Source organism: Embiotoca jacksoni, unplaced genomic scaffold (assembly GCF_022577435.1).
Source record: "Embiotoca jacksoni isolate LCO1_2020_lvr unplaced genomic scaffold, fEmbJac1.0.p SCAF_41, whole genome shotgun sequence".
Taxonomy (NCBI): Eukaryota; Metazoa; Chordata; class Actinopteri; family Embiotocidae; genus Embiotoca; species Embiotoca jacksoni.
The window spans coordinates 249157-274451 of record NW_027185394.1 but is presented as its reverse complement, the minus strand read 5'-3'; the positions used below and the strand labels follow the sequence as shown (position 1 = coordinate 274451).

Below are 25295 nucleotides of genomic sequence, written 5' to 3'. Positions count from 1 at the left end.
CAGGTCTGATCAGTCTGGTCTCCTTTATTGATCACTTTGTTTTTCTTCCTCTCAGACAGACGTTTGGCCGTGTGGGCGGAGCCTTCGTCCCCATTCACCTTCTCTCCTCCAATCAGAGCTCCACCCAGCTGTCAATCAAACCCCTCACCTCCCCGTCCCCCCTCTCCTCTCCTCCCGCTATGACCATCAAGTTCCTGGGGCCCCACCCACAACCTGGACAGGTGAGAGTGGCAGCATGATGATAATGACGATGATGGTGACGATGAGATTGATGAAAGTGTTGCTCCTCCTCCTCCTCAGGCTCCGCCCTGCCTCCTGACGGTGTCCCAGCTGTCTGTGGTGCTGTCCTCTGTGTGTCACGGCGTGTCCCAGGCGTCCCGCCGCCACCAGACGTCCCCCCGGGCGATCCGATCCTGGGTGGACCAGCTGCAGGCCGAGCTGCCGGCGAGGACGTGGATCTGGCGGACGGACGCCATGACGCAGTGGCTGCTGGGACGGAGGGAGCAGCAGCTGCTGGTGGGGGAAGACGTGCTGCTGCTGGCCGCCAGGACGGCTCTGGGACGGGACAGCCCGCTGCTGGACCACTACCGCTGGGCCGTGGACTTCATGCTGAGACACCAGCTCAGCGCCACCCGCAGGCTGCTGGTCAGCATGGCAGACACCAACCGCTCCGTCATCCAGGACCTCTGCTCTCAGGTTAGCCGTTAGCCATTAGCACCACGTCATCCAGGACCTCTGCTCTCAGGTTAGCCGTTAGCCATTAGCCTGATTGTGCCCCTCCCCCTCCAGGTCCAGACCCAGACTCTGCCTCCTTCCTGTCTGGGCTGCATGGACGAGCTCCCTGTCTTCATCGACATGGACCTGTTCTCCAACCAGAACCCGGCCGCCTTCCAGCTGTCCGGCTCTCCCGAGGACCGGCCCGCATTGGACGTAGTCCTCTCGGCGCTGTCGGACGGACGCCTACTGCCCCCCCTGCTGTTCTTCAGAGGAACTGCAGCCAGTCTCCCTGAAGGTTTCCCTGACAACGTGCTGCTGGAGGCTCGAGGGGACGGATTCACCGAGCAGGAGCGCCTGGACATCTGGGTCCACAAGGTCCGAGCCCAGAACCTGGAGAGGGACAGGTTCCGCAGCAGCACGGGGGAACGTCCTGTGTAACCCTGTCCTCTCTGTTCCTGCAGGTGTGGCGCCCCCATGTGGACCAGCTGCATGGCGAGTCCCTCCTGATGGTGGATGTCCATCAAGGACACCAAGCCTACGGGTTCAGAAACAGTTTGTCCTCCGTATCCACAGACGTCCTCTTCATTCCGTCTGGATGCTGCTGGCGCCTGCAGCCGCTTGACGTCTGTGTGACACCGGTGCTCAGAGACTTCCTGCAGGTAGTCCACTTGCTCACCTGTCCTCCTGTCCTACTTTTTGTCCTCCTGTCCATCTGTCCCCCCTGTCCAACTATCCCCCCCATTCCCCTGTCCTACTTCCTGCCCCCCCCTGACATGTTGCTGGTCTCTGCAGGTCCGGTGGACTCAGCTGGTCTGTGATGGCGGTCTGGACGGGCTGGATGTGGACCAGCTGGTTCTGACTCTGGCCTGCTGGCTCAGCGAGGTCTCGTCCACTCTAAACTCAGAGACGAGCGTCCTGCGCAGGTGAGGACACCTGGGAATTCTCTTGTCTGAAATGTAGGGGGCGTGTCCCCCAGGGGGCGTGTCCACTGGGAGAGGTGAAACCAGGCCCTTTTGTTGTTCTTCTCAAAATTCAGATTAAAAGAAAACAACAAAACTAGCGTTAGCGTAAACAAACTATCATCGGCACAGTTAGCCTTAGCATATGTTAGCATTATAAAGCAGTTATCATAACAAACTAACAGTTGAATATAGAAGCTAATGATAACGTGATCAAGTTAACGTTAACACCAAAAAGATGGGAAAAGCTGTCAATAAGTAAACTTTAGCACAAAATGTTAATGTAGCGATTAAAAAGCTAATGTAGCATGAATTGTTGACAAACAAAAATGCTTGGGTAAAAAAAATAACGACTGTCGGCCTGAATTAACAAACGTTAGCATTAAAAAAATGGCAACGCTAACATTAGCATGGTGCTAGCCTATCGTAGGTTCTGTTCGCGCTGATTTAAACGCACGTCAGCGGTCACGTGACGTGTTTGTGATGGTGGTCTCCGTTGCCGTGGTAATCCCTCAGGTCGTTCAGCTTGGTGTGCGACCTGGAGCCGCCGGAGGACGGAGACGAGGCGGCGACGATGATCAGCGCTCTGACCCAGGCTCTGATCCAACCTCTGGAGGGACCAGGGTGAGGGCGAGGGTCAGGTCCAGGACCGGGACCAGGTCCGGGACCAGGACCAGGACCAGATCAGGGACCGGGACCGGGTCCGGGACCAGGTCCGGGACCAGGTCCGGGACCAGGACCAGGACCAGATCAGGGACCGGGACCGGGTCCGGGACCAGGTCCGGGACCAGGTCCGGGACCAGGACCAGGACCAGATCAGGGACCGGGACCAGGTCCGGGACCAGGACCAGGACCAGGTCAGGGATCGGGACCAGGACCAGGACCGGGACCAGAGCCTCAGCTGGAGCTGCTGCTGGTGATGGAGGACGGACGTGAGGACGAGCTGAAGAGTCCGTCGTCTCTGCGTCAGGTGTTCGACGGTGAGGGTGATTAGGACTCGATTTCCATGACGACTGATCCACCGTCTTCTTCTTCTGCACCACGAATACGAGCAGCAGCCGAGGTTTTTATCTGATCGTTATTATCGAACATCAATCATTCGATCATCTGAACAGTTTCAGAAAAAAAAAAAAAAAAATTCTGTTTCCTGTCGAACAAATAGAAGCAGCAAATTGTCACATGATGACCTGAAACCTCCAAACAACTGCAGTCTCAATGTAACAACCAATCAATGGACCTCATCAAGTCACCTGATCATTTTATCTCGTTGATCAGTCAGATTTCAAAATAAAGAAAAAAGGTGACAAAAAACACATTTACTTTATTTTGAAATCCGACAACAGGAAGAATCAAACCAGTGAGGAGCTGAAGGTTTTCTGTGAAACGATCGATTGATCAGGAAGATCAATTCATTTCAGAATAAAAGCTCTGTAAACCTCCGTGACTCTGGCACCTCCTGGTGGTCACGTAATAAAACCGTTTTCAGTAACTGATCATAAATATTGATCACAGCAGACTGGATCGATCAGCTCGCTGCTGGTCACCTTGTAAATAACCTTTTTTGCTACTTTTATACTGAAACCTGAATGTTTTGTAGTAAAATAAAGACGGATCAATACTGGTATTGATTGATTGGGTTTGTGTCCACAGTTTGATTTGAAGTCATTTAACGCATTAAAAACAAATCAAGTTCTAATATTCAAACAATGAAATCACAGGACACCAGATTCTGTTCAGATATTTCCACCAATCTCCATTAAAATATCATCGATCATTGATTTAAACTAATATTCAGATGCAGCACTGCCTCCTTCTGTAAAATGTAAATCCTGAGAAAGCTGCATTGAATCATCTTAAACAGCAGATTTTAAGACGGTTCGTCCAGTTGAACAATGAACTTTGACCTCTTAATACGTCCACCACGTTACACGTCCCCGCTGTCACCGTTAAATATAGAAACCATGAGAACAGAAGTACTTTCCCAGCATGCCCTGGAGCAAGGCAGCGACCCCCCGAGGACGGTCCTGAGCAGCTGGGAGCTGCATGATGGGAAGGATTTCAGGACCGTTGACCTCCATTGTCCCTCGTTTAAATATAGTTTCAGATTTGGGACGAAGATCAATCAGGAGATTCTGATAGCTGCAGCGCTAACTGATGCTAACATTGCCAACATTTTTGGTGCTAAGCAAAGTTACACGTCCCAGAACAACACTAGCTTGTAGCTAGCTTTAGTGTTTGTAGCTGCTGTGAAACATTTAAACATCAGACATAATAACTGTTATCTGCAGCTAGCGCTTCCTGACCAGTGACTTCCAGCCTGCTGCTATGCTAGGCTAACCGCCTCCTCAGCCTGGATGCATCTCTGTACCAAAGTGGTCGCTAGTTAGCAAGCTAATGTATCAGCTAGCTAGCACGAGCAGTGTGGTTAAGGACTGTTTGATCGGAGACATCACGTGTTGACAAGAACAAAACAATGAAGGAAGACGTCTTACACAATCACTTACCTGCTAACATTAGCATGTTGGCTAATGTTAATTTACACGGTCTGCTGTGGGAAGACTTTCGTCTTCTGTCCTCTGTTCGTCTTCTGTCCTCTGTTTGTCTTCTGTCCTCTGTTCTTCTTCTGTCCTCTGTCCTTCTTCTGTCCTCTGTTCTTCTTCTGTCCTCTGTCCTTCTTCTGTCCTCTGTTCTTCTGTCCTCTGTTCTTCTTCTGTCCTCTGTTGTTCTTCTGTCCTCTGTCCTTCTTCTGTCTTCTGTTCTTCTTCTGTCCTCTGTTCTTATGTCCTCTGTTCTTCTTCTGTCCTCTGTTTGTCTTCTGTCCTCTGTTCTTCTTCTGTCCTGTGTTCTTCTTCTGTCCTCTGTTCTTCTGTCCTCTGTTCTTCTGTCCTCTGTCCTTCTTCTGTCCTCTGTCCTTCTTCTGTCCTTCTTCTGTCTTCTGTCCTTCTTCTGTCCTCTGTTCTTCTTCTGTCCTCTGTTGTTCTTCTGTCCTCTGTCCTTCTTCTGTCCTCTGTTCTTCTTCTGTCCTCTGTTTGTCTTCTGTCCTCTGTTCTTCTTCTGTCCTGTGTTCTTCTTCTGTCCTCTGTTCTTCTGTCCTCTGTCCTTCTTCTGCCCTCTGTCCTTCTTCTGTCCTTCTTCTGTCTTCTGTCCTTCTTCTGTCCTCTGTTCTTCTTCTGTCCTTCTTCTGTCTTCTGTCCTTCTTCTGTGCTCTGTTCTTCTTCTGTCTTCTGTCCTTCTTCTGTCCTCTGTTCTTCTTCTGTCCTCTGTCCTTCTTCTGTCTTCTGTCCTTCTTCTGTCCTCTGTTCTTCTTCTGTCCTCTGTCCTTCTTCTGTCTTCTGTCCTTCTTCTGTCCTCTGTTCTTCTTCTGTCCTTCTTCTGTCTTCTGTCCTTCTTCTGTGCTCTGTTCTTCTTCTGTCTTCTGTCCTTCTTCTGTCCTCTGTTCTTCTTCTGTGCTCTGTTCTTCTTCTGTCTTCTGTCCTTCTTCTGTCCTCTGTTCTTCTTCTGTCCTTCTTCTGTCTTCTGTCCTTCTTCTGTGCTCTGTTCTTCTTCTGTCTTCTGTCCTTCTTCTGTCCTCTGTTCTTCTTCTGTCCTTCTTCTGTCTTCTGTCCTTCTTCTGTCCTCTGTCCTTCTTCTGTCTTCTGTCCTTCTTCTGTCCTCTGTTCTTCTTCTGTCCTTCTTCTGTCTTCTGTTCTTCTTCTGTCCTCTGTTCTTCTGTCCTCTGTTCTTCTGTCCTCTGTTCTTCTGTCTTCTGTTCTTCTTCTGTCCTCTGTTCTTCTGTCCTCTGTTCTTCTGTCCTCTGTCCTTCTTCTGTCCAGAGGAAACGATGCGTCAGCCTCCAGATGGTTTTAGCGGTTGTTTTTTTTACAAACAGGACGTGTGTGTTTGTGCTGGTCCAGCATTTTTGTGAGGACCTCTGTCAGTTTGAGGCCTTGTGAGGACACGTCGTCCGTCCTCACGTGAATAAATATACTTTGATGGAAACTTGTACTCGAGTACTTTTACTCTGAAGTATTTTGAACCTCTGGTTCACACAGCTGGAGAGCCATTAGCATCTATGAGCATCCCTCTGGCTAGCATTAGCATGGTGAAAGGCGTCCCAGCATGCAGTCTGATGTCTTCGGCGTGAACAGTGGGGAGGCGGCCGCTCTGATTGGTCGACCCGTTTAACTCCAGCGGACCGAGTTGGATCCTCTGAGCAGAAACTTTAATCTGATAAAACCTCCAATCCTCAGATCATCAGAGCCTGCTGGTTCCAGCCGACCTCTGACCTCTGACCTGCGTCTGAGGAATAAAAGTGGCCGCTGGTTGGTGTTTAATCTGATTTAATCCGGCTCTCACACCAGATTACAGATTACAGACTCGCTGCTGAGTTAGTTTTACACATCGGCTAAGTTAGCCTGCTAGCTAACCATTTTATAAATAAAAAAGTCTGTGTCCAGTAAAGTCCAACTGTTAGCCTAGCTTAGCACAAAGACTGAAAGTAGGTGGAAACTGCTAGCCTAGCATTGTTTCAGTTGCACGCTGTCACATTGTTTTTACCAATCTGCCAACTTTTCGAGCAGAGTGTGAACAAGAAGTTTAGGTGGAGCGGCGCCCCCTGCTGGGCAGCAGCTGGACGTATCAACGTGTGTTCGTTGCCCCAAACAGACTCGTACTAAACGTTGTTTCCTCGTTCAGACGTCCATAATTGGTCATCGTTGACATCACTGATGAGGTCACTGAGGAGGATTTCCAGAGTGTATTGTTTTGGAAACAAAGAGCCTTTAAGGCAGGAGGGGGGGGGGGGGGGGGGACAGGAAGAATCTAATAAAGACAAACCTCCGAGCTGGAGGCGGGAATTTACCTCAGAGATGGTCAACAGCTGTTTGAGTCCCACCGAGTCTTCACATTATTATTATTAATATTATTATGATATATTTAGATTATTAATATTTATGTTTTAAACTGAAGTATTTACAGAACAAGAAAGAAACGTGAGGAACAACTTCTGTAAACGCGACCGACCATAAAAGAGATCTGGAAACCTGAGGACACTAGGCCCCGCCCACCCACAGCCCTGACACCTGACACCAGAACAAGCCCCGCCCCCATACACATCTGTGTTTGAGTTCTAATGATGGACACACAGAGACACTTGGAGACAGATGGAGACACACCAGGACACACGGAGACATTTTGAGACACTCGGAGACAGATGGAGACACCAGGACACACGGAGACACACTGAGACAGATGGAGACACACCAGGACACACAGAGACACTCAGAGACACCCGGAGACACACTGAGACACTTTGAGACAGATGGAGACACACCAGGACACTCGGAGACACATGGAGACACCGAGCAGCTGAACTGAAGCGGAATGATCCTTTTAAGATGTTTAACAAGTCTCTTCGTCTCTTCGTGTTTGGAGAACAGAGAACAAACTTGGCAGAGAAACAAGAACAACCCCTCCCCCTCTCCATCTTCTCCCCCTCCTCTCCACCCGGCCCCCCTCTGCTCCTCCCCTCTGGCCCCCTCCCTCCTCCTCTTCTCTGTTCATGTTCATTCAGAACTCAGTCCTTCAGACCATCACATCTGTCTCTCTTTCCGTCCTCTCTGTTTCTGTCCATCCTCTCGTTCTGTCTGTCTCTCTGTCCTCCTCCTGTGGATCATGTCCAGGTTCAGGTCTCTCAAGTTCCTCTCGGTGTTTCTGCTCGGAGTTGTTCTGCTGACAGCCGGTGAGTCTTTAACTCTTTCAACTCTTTAACTCTTTAAACTATTTTAACTATTTCAACTCATAATAACTCTAACTATTTCAACACTTTAACTCTTTAAACTCCTTAACTCTTTAAACTCTTTAACTCTTTAAACTCTTTAAACTTTATAACTCTTTAAACGCTTTAAACGCTTTGAACTCCTTAACTCTTCAAACTCTTTAAACTCTTTCACTCTTTAAAGTCTTTAACTCTTTCAACTATTCTAACTCTTTAAACTCCTTAAGTCCTAAACTCTATAACTCTTTAACTCTTTAAACTCTAACTCTAAACTCTTTAACTCGTTAAATTCTTTAAGCTCTTAAAACTCTTTAAACTATTTGAACTCTTTGAACTCTTTATACTCTTCAAACTCTTTAAACTCTTCAAACTCTTTCACTTCCTGTTTATAATTTATTCCGCTGTGAGGTCACATGTTCAAACGTATTGATCAGAATGTTGTTTACAGCTTACTGAACACAAACAGTCTTTTTACCTGTTTACCTGTCAGCTGTTTGATCCTCATCATCCTCATCAGTGGAGCCGCTGTCATGGTGTAGTTCACCTGCTGGTCCACCGGAGGGCAGCACGGCTTTAATTCACTGTACGTCAACAAACGTCAAACATCAAACGCAATGAAAAACTAAATATAACAACTAAAAACTAAAACTAAACCAAACGCAACAAAAACAGAAAAGAAAAAAACAAACAAGAACGTAAACGCAGCGCCGCTCAAACATCAGAACGTACAACAGTCAGTGAACGCAGCGCCGGGTTGTGCTGCAGCTCCTCTCTGGTTGGACACAGTCGGTCGTCATGGTTACAGACTGGACAGATGTGAACAGCTGTTTCTGGTGGAGAACTGAGAGAACCTACAGGCCCTGAACTACACAGTTTAATACAGTGTGTGTGTGTGTGTGTGTGTGTGTGTGTGTGTGTGTGTGTGTGTTGAACAGCTGGTTTTTGTAAGTTTCTCGGAGGATCATGTGACTTTGCCAACAAACGCCCCCTCACTGTTACTCTCCCCCCAGGCTTTTATTTTCTTAACTTCCTGTCATACCCCCCTCCATGTTTCCTTTCATGTCTTTCTTCTCTCTCTCCACAGTCCCGCCCACACCGTTTGATTGACAGGTGATGTCTGACAGTGTGTGTTTGTTTGTCAGCTGGTCTTCATTTCCTTTTTGTGATTAATCTCTGTGATTGACAGGCTGTTAGTGATGACATACTTCCTGTTTGGAAACAATTAACACCCTGCCCCCTCAGTTCCCATCAGCACACCCTGTGTGTGTGTGTGTGTGTGTGTGTGTGTGTGTGTGTGTGTGTGTGTGTGTGTGTGTACCACTGTGTCCTCAGTGGTACTACAGATGGAGTCTATAGAGACGGCCCCTAGTGGTCCTCAGTGGTACTACAGGTGGAGTCTATAGAGACGGCCCCTAGTGGTCCTCAGTGGTACTACGGATGGAGTCTATAGAGACGGCCCCTAGTGGTCCTCAGTGGTACTACAGGTGGAGTCTATAGAGACGGCCCCTAGTGGTCCTCAGTGGTACTACAGATGGAGTCTATAGAGACGGCCCCTAGTGGTCCTCAGTGGTACTACAGGTGGAGTCTATGGAGACGGCCCCTAGTGGTCCTCAGTGGTACTACAGATGGAGTCTATAGAGACGGCCCCTAGTGGTCCTCAGTGGTACTACGGATGGAGTCTATAGAGACGGCCCCTAGTGGTCCTCAGTGGTACTACGGATGGAGTCTATAGAGACGGCCCCTAGTGGTCCTCAGTGGTACTACGGATGGAGTCTATAGAGACGGCCCCTAGTGGTCCTCAGTGGTACTACGGATGGAGTCTATAGAGACGGCCCCTAGTGGTCCTCAGTGGTACTACGGATGGAGTCTATAGAGACGGCCCCTAGTGGTCCTCAGTGGTACTACGGATGGAGTCTATAGAGACGGCCCCTAGTGGTCCTCAGTGGTACTACAGGTGGAGTCTATAGAGACGGCCCCTAGTGGTCCTCAGTGGTACTACAGATGGAGTCTATAGAGACGGCCCCTAGTGGTCCTCAGTGGTACTACATGTGGAGTCTATGGAGACGGCCCCTAGTGGTCCTCAGTGGTACTACGGATGGAGTCTATAGAGACGGCCCCTAGTGGTCCTCAGTGGTACTACAGATGGAGTCTATGGAGACGGCCCCTAGTGGTCCTCAGTGGTACTACAGGTGGAGTCTATGGAGACGGCCCCTAGTGGTCCTCAGTGGTACTACAGATGGAGTCTATGGAGACGGCCCCTAGTGGTCCTCAGTGGTACTACAGATGGAGTCTATAGAGACGGCCCCTAGTGGTCCTCAGTGGTACTACAGGTGGAGTCTATGGAGACGGCCCCTAGTGGTCCTCAGTGGTACTACAGATGGAGTCTATGGAGACGGCCCCTAGTGGTCCTCAGTGGTACTACAGATGGAGTCTATGGTGACGGCCCCTAGTGGTCCTCAGTGGTACTACAGATGGAGTCTATGGTGACGGCCCCTAGTGGTCCTCAGTGGTACTACAGGTGGAGTCTATAGAGACGGCCCCTAGTGGTCCTCAGTGGTACTACAGATGGAGTCTATAGAGACGGCCCCTAGTGGTCCTCAGTGGTACTACAGATGTAGTCTATAGAGACGGCCCCTGTCTTTTGGTTTGTGTTTTGGTGAAATGTCCCTTTAATCCTGTGTAAAGATCTGGTGAAACATGTTGGATCAAATCTGACGGTTTAGAGATGATCACAGTCTGACCTGGATCTGAGTGTGTGTGGGGAGGAGGAGGAAGAGGAGAGTTCAGATGGGCAGACGAAGGGCAGATAAATCAGAGCTGCGCAGAAGAGGATTCTCTCAGAGAAACAGTCGGGGGGTTCAACTCCCAGCTGATGGATGTGGGGGGAGGAGGGGCAAGTTTTTCTCATCATCGTCTCCTGTTCTTCATCGGTCCAGGTCCAAGTCCAGGTCCAGGTCCTGGTCCTGGTCCAGGTCCTGGTCCTGGTCCAGGTCCAGGTCCTGGTCCATGTTTAGAGTGGATAAGGAGGGAAACCATTAGCTGAAAGAAACTCCGCCTCCGTTAGCGATGGTCGGCCGTTCTGATTCGTACGAAGTTTTCCGTCGTTACTTTTCTGCGTTTCCGTTTCAGACTCTCAGTATTCCGACTTCACGCCGGCTCCCGACTACGACTCCGACTACAACGCCACCTTCGAGTACAGCTTCTACAGTAAGTTTCCGCAAACACCCACACCTTCGTCTTCTACGACCCGTCTCAGGGACTTCTCCTTCTCGGGTCGTCATGGGAACGAACGGGGACTTCTCAGGTCGTTCCACCTGAAGGACGGCTCGTAGATAAAAACATCAGCGACTTTAACGTGTCGGATGTTTATCTGTCGGCAGGTAACGCCAGCAGCGACGACCTGGAGAGGTTCAGGGAACACTTCACGGACCAGGAGGAGGAGGAGGACACAGGAGGACAGCAGGAGCAAGAGGAAGAGACTGTTACCACGGCAACTACCAGAGGAACCACAGAGAGGGGCGGGGATGACGGTTTTAACGCCGCATCACTTCCTGTTGGTCTGGTGAGAACGACGACTTACTGAGCTGCAGAAATCTGCAGCATGATGAGATAAACTTCACTTAAACCAGGTTAAAGTTAAACCAGGTGAAGGTTAAAACAGGTTAAAGTTAAACCAGGTGAAAGTTAAAACAGGTTAAAGTTAAACCAGGTGAAAGTTAAACCAGGTTAAAGTTAAACCAGGTGAAGGTTAAACCAGGTGAAGGTTAAAACAGGTTAAAGTTAAACCAGGTGAAAGTTAAACCAGGTTAAAGTTAAACCAGGTGAAGGTTAAACCAGGTGAAGGTTAAAACAGGTTAAAGTTAAACCAGGTTAAAGTTAAACCAGGTGAAGGTTAAAACAGGTGAAAGTTAAACCAGGTGAAAGTTAAACCAGGTGAAGGTTAAACCAGGTGAAAGTTAAACCAGGTTAAAGTTAAACCAGGTGAAAGTTAAAACAGGTTAAAGTTAAACCAGGTGAAGGTTAAAACAGGTTAAAGTTAAACCAGGTGAAAGTTAAACCAGGTGAAAGTTAAACCAGGTGAAGGTTAAAACAGGTTAAAGTTAAAACAGGTTAAAGTTAAACCAGGTGAAGGTTAAAACAGGTTAAAGTTAAACCAGGTGAAAGTTAAACCAGGTGAAGGTTAAACCAGGTGAAAGTTAAAACAGGTTAAAGTTAAACCAGGTGAAGGTTAAAACAGGTGAAAGTTAAAACAGGTGAAAGTTAAAACAGGTTAAAGTTAAACCAGGTGAAAGTTAAACCAGGTGAAAGTTAAAACAGGTGAAAGTTAAAACAGGTTAAAGTCAGTTTGACTCAATTAAACCAGATTTAACTTAAATCACAGTTGGGTCAAATGTAAACAGTGAAACATAATAAATATAAAGAGGACAAGAACAAAATCAATTACAAGTAAAAACATTCTTAAAATAAATATAATAAAATAAATTGATTTGACAGTTCATTAAAGCGGTTTCTCTCCGTCTGCTGTCAGTCAGTTTGATTACACCAACACTGGACTTCTCGGGACAAAAGAGACGAACTGCCGAATTATTTTAGCATCGATCAAGTTAACATCGAGCCAAACAGGAAGTTAGCTTCGATTCATCGGCAGGTTTAACCAGCAGCGTTCGAATTTAACGGATGTTTATTTACGAGCAAAAGTCTTGAAGTGAAACTTCGACCTGTGACACTTCAGTCCAGCTGGTGGCAGCAATTTAAAGTAACATTTAGATGAAACCAGCTGAACAGACGTTGGACCCTGAACGCCTCACGTCAGGGTGAATCAACCACGGAGAGCAACAGTGACACCTGGTGGATTAAAACTGAGTTTAAATATTTCAACAGCAAACACAGGTAGGTAGGTAGTTACTTTATTAATTCCCAAGGGGAAATTTTTTTCGCTACAGCAGCGTACAGGAAGCAATAAGATAATAACACAGAAAGAAAAGTAAACAAAACAAAAGTAAAGTAAAGAAAACAAAAGGAAAGTGAACAAAACAAAAGAAACAGCTGATGGATCTGTTTTAACGTAGTTGGCCAGCAGGGGGCGCACTACCATCACTATATAACAACATAGAGAAGAAGCAGGTATAGATGACAATAATAAAACAGTCTCAAAGGTTTCAGATCAAATCCAACAATAAATATTAAATATTAAATATTCAGAGAAACATGTTCAATGATGTTTCCTTTAACTGCTGCGTTTACTGTCTGCAGGACATCAGGACGCTGGTCTGGACTCTGATGATCCTGATGATCCTGAACTCTCAGCAGCTGTGACATACACACACACACACAACAGGTGAGATACACACACACACACACACACACACACAACAGGTGAGACACACACACACACACACACACACACACACACAACAGGTGAGATACACACACACACACACACACACACACAACAGGTGAGACACACACACACACACACACACACACACACAACAGGTGAGATACACACACACACACACACACACACAACAGGTGAGACACACACACACACACACACAACAGGTGAGATACACACACACACACACACACACACAACAGGTGAGACACACACACACACACACACAACAGGTGAGATACACACACACACACACACACACACACACACACACACAACAGGTGAGACACACACACACACACACAGAGTCACAAGGGGTCACATGAGCCATCAGCTGATCATTCTGGTCCTGATTTAGTGTTCAATCGTGACCCTCAGATCTGCATCCTGATTCTGGTTCGTCTGACACTACGGCAGCCCGAAGGGGTCAAAACCAGATCATTTCAAAACAGAAGTTTACAAGATCAATAACATCCTGAGTGGGATGGAAATAATTAAAACTGAAGCCTTTATCCCTTTATCCTGAAAATATTCAAATAGAAATAAAACTTTATCCTGAAAATATTATATTCAAATAAAACTTTCTTTTTTAATTGTTGTTTCATTGATTTATTTCTGTTGCTGTGAAACTGATCGAGATGTTCAGCAATTATTGACACAAACATGAAATATAAATATTATTGAACTGAAAACTTTCAAGTTTAAATTCAGATGATTTCATACTTTATATTATTTACATTTTATCTTTAAATTGATTGAATTGTTTCATTTCCGTTTCATTGTGTTGACGTGAAGTTTAATTTAAACGTGAAAGAAGTCGACTGAATGTTTGAACGTCAGAACGAGTCTCCGGATTTTTAATGAGTCTGTTTCTGCTGGTGACATTAAAACTATCAGATAAAAGCTGCAGAATAAAAAGTGAGTCAGTCGGAAGTTTGTCGGCTGTCAGGACGAAAGGTTCTTCAGCAGCCGGCGTTTTGTTCCCGACTCACCTAAAGTCACCGGACGACGAAGACGAGACAAAGACGAGGAAACTGACCTTCCTCACATCCACACAAAACTAACGGAAACATTTCCTTCTCACGGCTTCATGGTGCGTTCAAGGTCAGCTGGGAAAGTTCAGACCTGCGAGTGGAAGAAAACACATGAACCAACCGTCGGCCGTCGGTTTGTAAACGGTTTTCGAGTCTTACGTTCGGCATTTCGACCGTTGCCATCTTGTTATTGTGGAGCAGGAAGTGACCATATTTGGCCAAATATGGACTTGGTGGGAGGAGCAAGCAGAAACGTTGCCACTTCATGTCTTCTTCTGCTGCAGTGGTTTAACAGGTAGAAATAGCGCCACCTGCTGTTCGTCCGACCAAACAAAGAACTCATAGAACAAACATGGATGGAAACAAACATTCAGTCCCATTTTCTTTTAATTTGATGAAAGTCTGAGTGGAAACTTGATATCAAAAATGAAACGTGGCATTCCTCAGGGCTCGACCAGCGCTCCTCTACGATTTAAGATTTTTCAATATATTTTTAACAATATTTACTCAATATTTTATTCAGCTCAAATCTGCATGACGTTCGGTTGGAGGTTTGTCTCCATGTTTGTTTACACGTGTTTCTGTTTTCCAGTTGTTGTCGAGTGTTCGATCACCTGACGGCAGGTGGGCGGGGCCACGTTGAGACTGAAACCCTCCCACCCCCGTCCCGAACATGCCCCCCCCCCCCCTCCCGTGGCCCGGCGTGGGACTGGGTGGCTCTTAGCCAATCACAGACCTTCTTCCCCAACTCACAGCTCACCGCACAGTCCCGATCAGTACGAAACAGTTCGGAGGGAAATCTGTCGCAGTTTAAATACGTGAACGTGGAGACTCGACGGGACCGACGGCTCGTCACGTATGATGGAACATGAACACGTGTGGAAGTTTATTGATGCCAAAACTGCTGAGTCAGCCTGTCATGATGTTTATAACAGTCCCGTTAAGTTCGTTTTGAGAGAAACAGTTTTCTGTCAACGAGAAAATTAGGCGAATTAATATAAAATGTCAAAACGTAGATACCAAACATGGTTGTATTGTTTACCCCAAATGATCCGAGCCTGCAGGATTTTATTAATCACACATTAGTTCGAAATTTGTACCACTAACGTAAACATCGACAGTGTGTGGCGCCGCCTTGTTGGAGGGATCCAAACTGTCGTAGTTTTTATTTTTTTATTGATTTCCGGGTCGTAAACTTGATCACGTTTATCACACCTGAAGCGAAGTCGTTATCAATCATTATTTTCAACACTTAAAAACTACCTTTATTTTGTTATATTTAAACATTTTTTGTCCAACAAAAACTATCGAACAAAAACTGCGTTTATTTGAGGTTCGACTTCGAGCTGCGAGTAACTCAAAAACTCGTGAATTCACAACGGAAACGAGAATCTGCTTTTTAGCTACTAAGTTTTGGTACGAATGAACTTCCATCCCAAAGAAGAACTCACAGTTTTCTCTGCGTCTGTAGCGCCCCCTGGTGTCAGAGGCTGTTCACGGGGATTATATTAGAAAATCACATGAAGTGTAAACACGAGTTTCCTGTTTGTAAATAAGTTTTGTTTTTTTTCATAAACGATTTTTTTTTTTTTTTTATCGTAAACAATTATTTTGTCGTAAACGATTATTTTCACGTCAGCAGCACTTCGTCACTCTACAGTTTATTCCACATCTTCCGTTTCAGTTTGTTCTGAACACAAAATATCAACAACAATTCATCTTATTTTGAAGACACTTCCTGTGTCCCGTTAAAATAAAAGTCTGAATGAAATCTTGCTGCTGTTATCCTGTCAAACTTTAACAGTTCAGGAGTTTTTAAATTCAGTAAACAAATTAAAAGATGTTTAAAATGTTTATTTTGATGTCAAATATTTAAACAAACAACAACAAAAAGCAGAAAGATATTTTTTTCAGAATGTGGAACAGATGTTCATTTACTTTATTGTTTATTTACTTTGTTGTTTCTATTTGTTGGGGTTTTCCAATAAAATGTACAAAAGTACTTCTGTAAAACTTCATTCAGTTTCACTTTGTTCACTTAAAGAAAAATCTTTTGAATTTCACGTCCAAACTTCGTGATCACGTGATTGAAAACGTGAAAATGTACTTTTGGAATATTTTCATGGTTTAATGTAGGAGCACGTGTAGTTTCCCATCTTCACACTTTTCCACGTTATCACGTGTTGATCCGTGTGGTAAACGTGTGTCATACGTGTGATCACGTGTGGAAAACGAGACACTTGTGGTTTTATCTGTGAAACATGAAACTTCTTACAAACAAAATATTAAAATCAATATTCAAACAGAAGGATTTAATCATCAATAACCTTCTTTCATTGAACAAGAGAATGAAATGCAGTCTTATTGATCAGTTATTGTTTAAAATCGGATTCTTCAGGATCAATATTTAACAAATAATTTCAAACTAAAATTTAAACGGTCATCAATAGAAAATAAAACAATTTCTTCACATTGACTTTTTTTTAAATCTGATACTTTTATTAATCTCTTTATTTGTTTATGAATATATTTATTGATCAATAAGTCATGTTTTTGTTTATCAGAACAGGAGCTGCTGATTGATTATTGATCGATCTCTTCCTGTTTTAACGTGTCGCCCCGCAGGCTGCAGATATTTCTGGTGTTTGTTCGTGATCGGAGGTGTTTGTTAACGAGGATGTCCGTCAGAGCGCCCAGCAGGGGGGTGATGAGAGGGGGAGGGGTGATGAGGGGAGGGAGGTTGACGGATGCCTCGGGGGGGGGGGGGGGGGGGGGTATTTCAGTCCGAAAGGAAACCGCACGACAACTCAGACATGTCGGGGTTTTATTCTGAAACTCTGAAACACGTCTGCATTTTATTCTGAAACTTTTTTTTTTTTTTAACCTGCAACGAAGACCAGGGCTGATTAAATAAAATAAAGTACAAACACAGTCCTCAGTGTACACACACACACACACACACACACACATAGACACGCACACACACATAGACACACACACACACACACACATAGACACACACATAGACACACGCACACACATAGACACACACACACACACACACATAGACACACACACACACACACATAGACACACACATAGACACACACACACACACATAGACACACGCACACACACACACACACATAGACACACACAGACACACACACACACATAGACACACACACGCACACATAGACACACGCACACACACAGACACACACACACAGACACGCACACACACACAGACACGCACACACACACATAGACACACACACAGACACACACATAGACACACACATAGACACGCACACACATAGACACACACACACATAGACACACACACACACACACACATAGACACACACACACAGACACACACACAGATACACACACACAGACACACACACACACACATAGACACACACAGACACATAGACACACACACAGACACACACACACACATAGACACACGCACACACATAGACACACGCACACACATACACACACACACACATAGACACACGCACACACACACACACAGACACACACACACATAGACGCACACACACACACGCACACACACAGACACAGACACACACACACACATAGACACACACACACACAGACACACACACACACAGATGAAAGGTGTGTTTGATGGTTTTCGTGACCTTCAGATTAAACAACCTGAAACACTTTCATCATTGACGATGACTTCTGATGAGGAAGACAACAAAACGTGACGACAGACATTTCTTCACGTCTGCAGAACGAGACGGACGGGCGGAGAGACGGAGAGATGGACGGAGCTCAGAGGACGTCTGTCTTCATGTGAACCTGAAACAATCAGAGACATTTTAACACCTGAAAACTGGGCTGAAGGTTTCTGACGGGGTGGAGCTGAGAGAGACTGAGGGGGCGGAACTCTCTGAGCAACAGTGAACCAATCATAGCACACTGATGTCAGTTAGTTCCTACTGTAGCAGAAAAGAACCGATTCTGAAGAAGGAACTAAAATGAGTTCTAAGAACCACGAAGGTCCTCGGTTCCTGCAGTGTGGCAACAAAAGAAGGCGGTTCTTCCTTTCAGGGTTCTTAGAACTTAAAAACAAAAGTTCCTCCTCGTGGTGGAGGAAGACTGCCCTCCTCCACAGACTCGAACTGTCCTGAACTTCCCCCCACAGTCACATGACCTGAGGAGAGGTCAGGACAGGGGTCAAAGGTCAGCACCGTGAGCAGAAGTCGGGTGTGGAGTCGTCTGTTTTCAGACGGCTGCAGTTTGATTTATGGTCGTTTCCTTCTGAAGGTCGCGGAGCTGCAGCGGCGACGCGTCTTCTTCTCTGAATAAACAGCGGCGGCGTGACGTCGTTCACCTCGACTGTCTCACGGAGATTTATTTACCTCAGACCTGCTTTATTTTATTTACGTTTAAAATTCATGTCAGCTCAGACTCAACTTTAAATATATATTTATATATGAAAAATGAGTAAAACATGTTTTTTATTCAGAGCAATAATATTAATATTGATAATAATAATAAATACAGCAGTGATCAGGTCCAGGTTGCTTATTGATGATGTTGCAGATAATTCTAAGTTTACGACGTCTGCTCGGGGATTCGAACCCCCAACAAGAGGATTAGACCTATTTCTGTCACAGCGCCTCCTGGTGTCTGTTTGTACGAATGTTGTAAAGACGTCGCACGATACGTGACGTCAGACGTCATTAAGTTTCAAACAATGACGTGGACGAGGTGGACAAGGATGATGGAGGTGATACGAGGTTGGTGGAGGAGATACGAGGTTGATGGAGGAGATACGAGGTTGGTGGAGGAGATACGAGGTTGGTGGAGGAGATACGAGGTTGATGGAGGAGATACGAGGTTGGTGGAGGAGATACGAGGTTGGTGGAGGAAATACGAGGTTGTTGGAGGAGATACGAGGTTGTTGGAGGAGGAGATACGAGGTTGTTGGAGGAGATACGAGGTTGGTGGAGATACGAGGTTGGTGGAGGAGGAGATACGAGGTTGTTGGAGGAGGAGATACGAGGTTGTTGGTGGAGATACGAGGTTGTTGGAGGAGATATGAGGTTGGTGGAGGAGATACGAAGTTGGTGAAGGAGGAGATACGAGGTTGTTGGAGGAGATACGAGGTTGTTGGAGGAGATACGAGGTTGGTGGAGGAGATACGAGGTTGTTGGAGGAGATACGAGGTTGTTGGAGGAGATACGAAGTTGGTGGAGGAGGAGGAGATACGAGGTTGTTGGAGGAGATACGAGGTTGTTGGTTGGTGGAGGAGATACGAGGTTGTTGGAGGAGATACAAGGTTGTTGGAGGAGATACGAGGTTGTTGGAGGAGGAGATACGAGGTTGGTGGAGATACGAGGTTGTTGGAGGAGGAGATACGAGGTTGGTGGAGGAGATACGAGGTTGGTGGAGATACGAGGTTGTTGGAGGAGATACGAGGTTGTTGGTTGGTGGAGGAGATACGAGGTTGTTGGAGGAGATACGAGGTTGTTGGTTGGTGGAGGAGATACGAGGTTGGTGGAGGAGATGCGAGGTTGGTGGAGGAGATACGAGGTTGGTGGAGGAGGAGATACGAGGTTGGTGGAGGAGATACGAGGTTGTTGGTTGGTGGAGGAGATACGAGGTTGGTGGAGGAGATACGAGGTTGTTGGAGGAGATACGAGGTTGTTGGAGGAGATACGAGGTTGTTGGTTGGTGGAGGAGATACGAGGTTGGTGGAGGAGATACGAGGTTGTTGGAGGAGATACGAGGTTGTTGGAGGAGGAGATATGAGGTTGGTGGAGGAGATGTGAGGTTGGTGGAGGAGATACGAGGTTGGTGGAGGAGGATTAACGAGGTTGGTGGAGGAGATACGAGGTTGTTGGAGGAGATACGAGGTTGTTGGAGGAGGAGATACGAGGTTGGTGGAGATACGAGGTTGTTGGAGGAGGAGATACGAGGTTGGTGGAGGAGATACGAGGTTGTTGGAGGAGGAGATACGAGGTTGGTGGAGGAGATGCGAGGTTGGTGGAGGAGATACGAGGTTGGTGGAGGAGATACGAGGTTGTTGGTTGGTGGAGGAGATACGAGGTTGGTGGAGGAGATACGAGGTTGTTGGAGGAGATACGAGGTTGTTGGAGGAGGAGATACGAGGTTGGTGGAGGAGATACGAGGTTGTTGGAGGAGATACGAGGTTGTTGGTTGGTGGAGGAGATACGAGGTTGGTGGAGGAGATACGAGGTTGTTGGAGGAGATACGAGGTTGTTGGAGGAGGAGATATGAGGTTGGTGGAGGAGATGTGAGGTTGGTGGAGGAGATACGAGGTTGGTGGAGGAGGATTAACGAGGTTGGTGGAGGAGATACGAGGTTGTTGGAGGAGATACGAGGTTGTTGGAGGAGGAGATACGAGGTTGGTGGAGATACGAGGTTGTTGGAGGAGGAGATACGAGGTTGGTGGAGGAGATACGAGGTTGTTGGAGGAGGAGATACGAGGTTGGTGGAGGAGATGCGAGGTTGGTGGAGGAGATACGAGGTTGGTGGAGGAGGAGATACGAGGTTGGTGGAGGAGATACGAGGTTGTTGGAGGAGGAGATATGAGGTTGGTGGAGATACGAGGTTGTTGGAGGAGATACGAGGTTGTTGGTTGGTGGAGGAGATACGAGGTTGTTGGAGGAGATACGAGGTTGTTGGTTGGTGGAGGAGATACGAGGTTGGTGGAGGAGATGCGAGGTTGGTGGAGGAGATACGAGGTTGGTGGAGGAGGAGATACGAGGTTGGTGGAGGAGATACGAGGTTGTTGGTTGGTGGAGGAGATACGAGGTTGGTGGAGGAGATACGAGGTTGTTGGAGGAGATACGAGGTTGTTGGAGGAGGAGATACGAGGTTGGTGGAGGAGATACGAGGTTGTTGGAGGAGATACGAGGTTGTTGGTTGGTGGAGGAGATACGAGGTTGGTGGAGGAGATACGAGGTTGTTGGAGGAGATACGAGGTTGTTGGAGGAGGAGATATGAGGTTGGTGGAGGAGATGTGAGGTTGGTGGAGGAGATACGAGGTTGGTGGAGGAGGATTAACGAGGTTGGTGGAGGAGATACGAGGTTGTTGGAGGAGATACGAGGTTGTTGGAGGAGGAGATACGAGGTTGGTGGAGATACGAGGTTGTTGGAGGAGGAGATACGAGGTTGGTGGAGGAGATACGAGGTTGTTGGAGGAGGAGATACGAGGTTGGTGGAGGAGATGCGAGGTTGGTGGAGGAGATACGAGGTTGGTGGAGGAGGAGATACGAGGTTGGTGGAGGAGATACGAGGTTGTTGGAGGAGGAGATATGAGGTTGGTGGAGATACGAGGTTGTTGGAGGAGATACGAGGTTGTTGGTTGGTGGAGGAGATACGAGGTTGGTGGAGGAGATACGAGGTTGTTGGAGGAGATACGAGGTTGTTGGAGGAGGAGATACGAGGTTGGTGGAGGAGATACGAGGTTGGTGGAGGAGATGCGAGGTTGTTGGAGGAGATACGAGGTTGGTGGAGGAGATACGAGGTTGTTGGAGGAGATACGAGGTTGTTGGAGGAGGAGATACGAGGTTGGTGGAGGAGATACGAGGTTGTTGGAGGAGATACGAGGTTGTTGGAGGAGATACGAGGTTGGTGGAGGAGATACGAGGTTGTTGGAGGAGATACGAGGTTGGTGGAGGAGGAGATACGAGGTTGGTGGAGGAGATACGAGGTTGTTGGAGGAGGAGATACGAGGTTGGTGGAGATATGAGGTTGGTGGAGGAGGAGATACGAGGTTGTTGGAGGAGATACGAGGTTGCTGGAGATACGAGGTTGTTGGAGGAGATACGAGGTTGTTGGAGGAGATACGAGGTTGTTGGAGGAGGAGATACGAGGTTGGTGGAGGAGATACGAGGTTGTTGGAGGAGATACGAGGTTGGTGGAGGAGATACGAGGTTGTTGGTTGGTGGAGGAGATACGAGGTTGTTGGAGGAGATACGAGGTTGGTGGAGGAGATACGAGGATGTTGGAGGAGGAGATACGAGGTTGTTGGAGGAGATACGAGGTTGGTGGAGATACGAGGTTGTTGGTTGGTGGAGGAGATACGAGGTTGTTGGTTGGTGGAGGAGATACGAGGTTGGTGGAGGAGATACGAGGTTGTTGGAGGAGATACGAGGTTGTTGGAGGAGGAGATACGAGGTTGGTGGAGGAGATACGAGGTTGTTGGAGGAGATACGAGGTTGTTGGTTGGTGGAGGAGATACGAGGTTGTTGGAGGAGATACGAGGTTGTTGGTTGGTGGAGGAGATACGAGGCTGGTGGAGGAGATACGAGGTTGGTGGAGGAGATACGAGGTTGGTGGAGGAGATACGAGGTTGGTGGAGGAGATACGAGGTTGTTGGAGGAGGAGATACGAGGTTGGTGGAGGAGATACGAGGTTGTTGGAGGAGATACGAGGTTGTTGGTTGGTGGAGGAGATACGAGGTTGGTGGAGATACGAGGTTGTTGGAGGAGATACGAGGTTGGTGGAGGAGATACGAGGTTGGTGGAGATACGAGGTTGTTGGTTGGTGGAGGAGATACGAGGTTGTTGGTTGGTGGAGGAGATACGAGGTTGTTGGAGGAGATACGAGGTTGTTGGAGGAGGAGATACGAGGTTGGTGGAGGAGATACGAGGTTGGTGGAGGAGATACGAGGTTGGTGGAGGAGATACGAGGTTGTTGGAGGAGATACGAGGTTGTTGGTTGGTGGAGGAGATACAAGGTTGGTGGAGGAGAAACGAGGTTGTTGGAGGAGATACGAGGTTGTTGGAGGAGGAGATACGAGGTTGGTGGAGGAGATGCGAGGTTGGTGGAGGAGATACGAGGTTGGTGGAGGAGGAGATACGAGGTTGGTGGGGGAGATACGAGGTTGTTGGAGGAGATACGAGGTTGGTGGAGATACGAGGTTGTTGGAGGAGGAGATACGAGGTTGGTGGAGGAGATACGAGGTTGTTGGAGGAGGAGATACGAGGTTGGTGGAGATACGAGGTTGTTGGAGGAGGAGATACGAGGTTGGTGGAGGAGATACGAGGTTGGTGGAGGAGATACGAGGTTGGTGGAGATACGAGGTTGGTGGAGGAGATACGAGGTTGTTGGTTGGTGGAGGAGATACGAGGTTGTTGGTTGGTGGAGGAGATACGAGGTTGGTGGAGGAGATGCGAGGTTGGTGGAGGAGATACGAGGTTGGTGGAGGAGGAGATACGAGGTTGGTGGAGGAGATACGAGGTTGTTGGAGGAGATACGAGGTTGTTGGAGGAGGAGATACGAGGTTGGTGGAGGAGATACGAGGTTGTTGGAGGAGATACGAGGTTGGTGGAGGAGATACGAGGTTGTTGGAGGAGATACGAGGTTGGTGGAGGAGGAGATACGAGGTTGGTGGAGGAGATACGAGGTAGTTGGAGGAGATACGAGGTTGTTGGAGGAGGAGATACGAGGTTGGTGGAGATATGAGGTTGGTGGAGGAGGAGATACGAGGTTGTTGGAGGAGATACGAGGTTGCTGGAGATACGAGGTTGTTGGAGGAGATACGAGGTTGTTGGAGGAGATACGAGGTTGTTGGAGGAGGAGATACGAGGTTGGTGGAGGAGATACGAGGTTGTTGGAGGAGATACGAGGTTGGTGGAGGAGATACGAGGTTGTTGGTTGGTGGAGGAGATACGAGGTTGTTGGAGGAGATACGAGGATGTTGGAGGAGGAGATACGAGGTTGTTGGAGGAGATACGAGGTTGGTGGAGATACGAGGTTGTTGGTTGGTGGAGGAGATACGAGGTTGTTGGTTGGTGGAGGAGATACGAGGTTGGTGGAGGAGATACGAGGTTGTTGGAGGAGATACGAGGTTGTTGGAGGAGGAGATACGAGGTTGGTGGAGGAGATACGAGGTTGGTGGAGGAGATACGAGGTTGTTGGAGGAGATACGAGGTTGTTGGTTGGTGGAGGAGGAGATACGAGGTTGGTGGAGGAGATACGAGGTTGTTGGAGGAGGAGATACGAGGTTGGTGGAGGAGATGCGAGGTTGGTGGAGGAGATACGAGGTTGGTGGAGGAGGAGATACGAGGTTGGTGGGGGAGATACGAGGTTGTTGGAGGAGATACGAGGTTGGTGGAGATACGAGGTTGTTGGAGGAGGAGATACGAGGTTGGTGGAGGAGATACGAGGTTGTTGGAGGAGGAGATACGAGGTTGGTGGAGATACGAGGTTGTTGGAGGAGGAGATACGAGGTTGGTGGAGGAGATACGAGGTTGGTGGAGGAGATACGAGGTTGGTGGAGATACGAGGTTGGTGGAGGAGATACGAGGTTGTTGGTTGGTGGAGGAGATACGAGGTTGGTGGAGGAGATGCGAGGTTGGTGGAGGAGATACGAGGTTGGTGGAGGAGGAGATACGAGGTTGGTGGAGGAGATACGAGGTTGTTGGAGGAGATACGAGGTTGTTGGAGGAGGAGATACGAGGTTGGTGGAGGAGATACGAGGTTGTTGGAGGAGATACGAGGTTGGTGGAGGAGATACGAGGTTGTTGGAGGAGATACGAGGTTGGTGGAGGAGGAGATACGAGGTTGGTGGAGGAGATACGAGGTAGTTGGAGGAGATACGAGGTTGTTGGAGGAGGAGATACGAGGTTGGTGGAGATATGAGGTTGGTGGAGGAGGAGATACGAGGTTGTTGGAGGAGATACGAGGTTGCTGGAGATACGAGGTTGTTGGAGGAGATACGAGGTTGTTGGAGGAGATACGAGGTTGTTGGAGGAGGAGATACGAGGTTGGTGGAGGAGATACGAGGTTGTTGGAGGAGATACGAGGTTGGTGGAGGAGATACGAGGTTGTTGGTTGGTGGAGGAGATACGAGGTTGTTGGAGGAGATACGAGGATGTTGGAGGAGGAGATACGAGGTTGTTGGAGGAGATACGAGGTTGGTGGAGATACGAGGTTGTTGGTTGGTGGAGGAGATACGAGGTTGTTGGTTGGTGGAGGAGATACGAGGTTGGTGGAGGAGATACGAGGTTGTTGGAGGAGATACGAGGTTGTTGGAGGAGGAGATACGAGGTTGGTGGAGGAGATACGAGGTTGGTGGAGGAGATACGAGGTTGTTGGAGGAGATACGAGGTTGTTGGTTGGTGGAGGAGGAGATACGAGGTTGGTGGAGGAGATACGAGGTTGTTGGAGGAGATACGAGGTTGTTGGAGGAGGAGATACGAGGTTGGTGGAGGAGATGCGAGGTTGGTGGAGGAGATACGAGGTTGGTGGAGGAGGAGATACGAGGTTGTTGGAGGAGATACGAGGTTGTTGGAGGAGGAGATACGAGGTTGGTGGAGGAGATACGAGGTTGTTGGAGGAGATACGAGGTTGGTGGAGGAGATACGAGGTTGTTGGAGGAGATACGAGGTTGGTGGAGGAGGAGATACGAGGTT

General features: G+C 47.7%; 3 protein-coding genes across 7 annotated transcripts in view; all 3 read left to right on the top strand.

Moving 5' to 3' along the window:
- pogza (pogo transposable element derived with ZNF domain a) overlaps positions 1–3936 on the top strand; it is a 10609-nt gene extending 6673 nt beyond the window's left edge. For all 3 annotated transcript variants that reach the window (XM_069168663.1, XM_069168661.1, XM_069168662.1), the window contains 6 exons: positions 56–221; positions 301–696; positions 790–1092; positions 1179–1376; positions 1510–1640; positions 2193–3936. In XM_069168663.1, coding sequence (XP_069024764.1) covers positions 56–221; positions 301–696; positions 790–1092; positions 1179–1376; positions 1510–1640; positions 2193–2304 — 1306 coding nt within the window. In that variant the 3' untranslated portion in view covers positions 2305–3936. The remainder of the gene's footprint in view (positions 1–55; positions 222–300; positions 697–789; positions 1093–1178; positions 1377–1509; positions 1641–2192) is intronic.
- Positions 3937–6577: 2641 nt separating this feature from the next.
- LOC138209865 (uncharacterized) lies at positions 6578–18353 on the top strand. 3 transcript variants are annotated; one of them, XM_069168658.1, is made up of 5 exons: positions 6578–7395; positions 10561–10638; positions 10812–10993; positions 12685–12769; positions 17633–18353. In XM_069168658.1, exons 1-4 carry the CDS (start codon positions 7038–7040, stop codon positions 12745–12747), a joined length of 681 nt encoding a protein of 226 aa, XP_069024759.1. In that variant the 5' UTR covers positions 6578–7037; the 3' UTR covers positions 12748–12769; positions 17633–18353. The 3 variants fall into 3 exon arrangements, with proteins under 3 accessions (XP_069024759.1, XP_069024760.1, XP_069024758.1); XM_069168659.1 differs by lacking the exon at positions 17633–18353 and adding an exon at positions 16486–16502; XM_069168657.1 differs by lacking the exon at positions 17633–18353 and adding an exon at positions 14453–15878 and having other exon boundaries at positions 6579–7395.
- A 204-nt stretch (positions 18354–18557) lies between these two features.
- Positions 18558–23431, top strand: LOC138209864 (uncharacterized). The gene is made up of 3 exons (XM_069168656.1): positions 18558–18724; positions 21341–22310; positions 22486–23431. The coding sequence occupies exons 1-3, from the start codon at positions 18669–18671 to the stop codon at positions 23341–23343; spliced, it is 1884 nt and encodes a 627-aa protein (XP_069024757.1). The 5' UTR covers positions 18558–18668; the 3' UTR covers positions 23344–23431.
- Positions 23432–25295: the final 1864 nt, after the last annotated feature.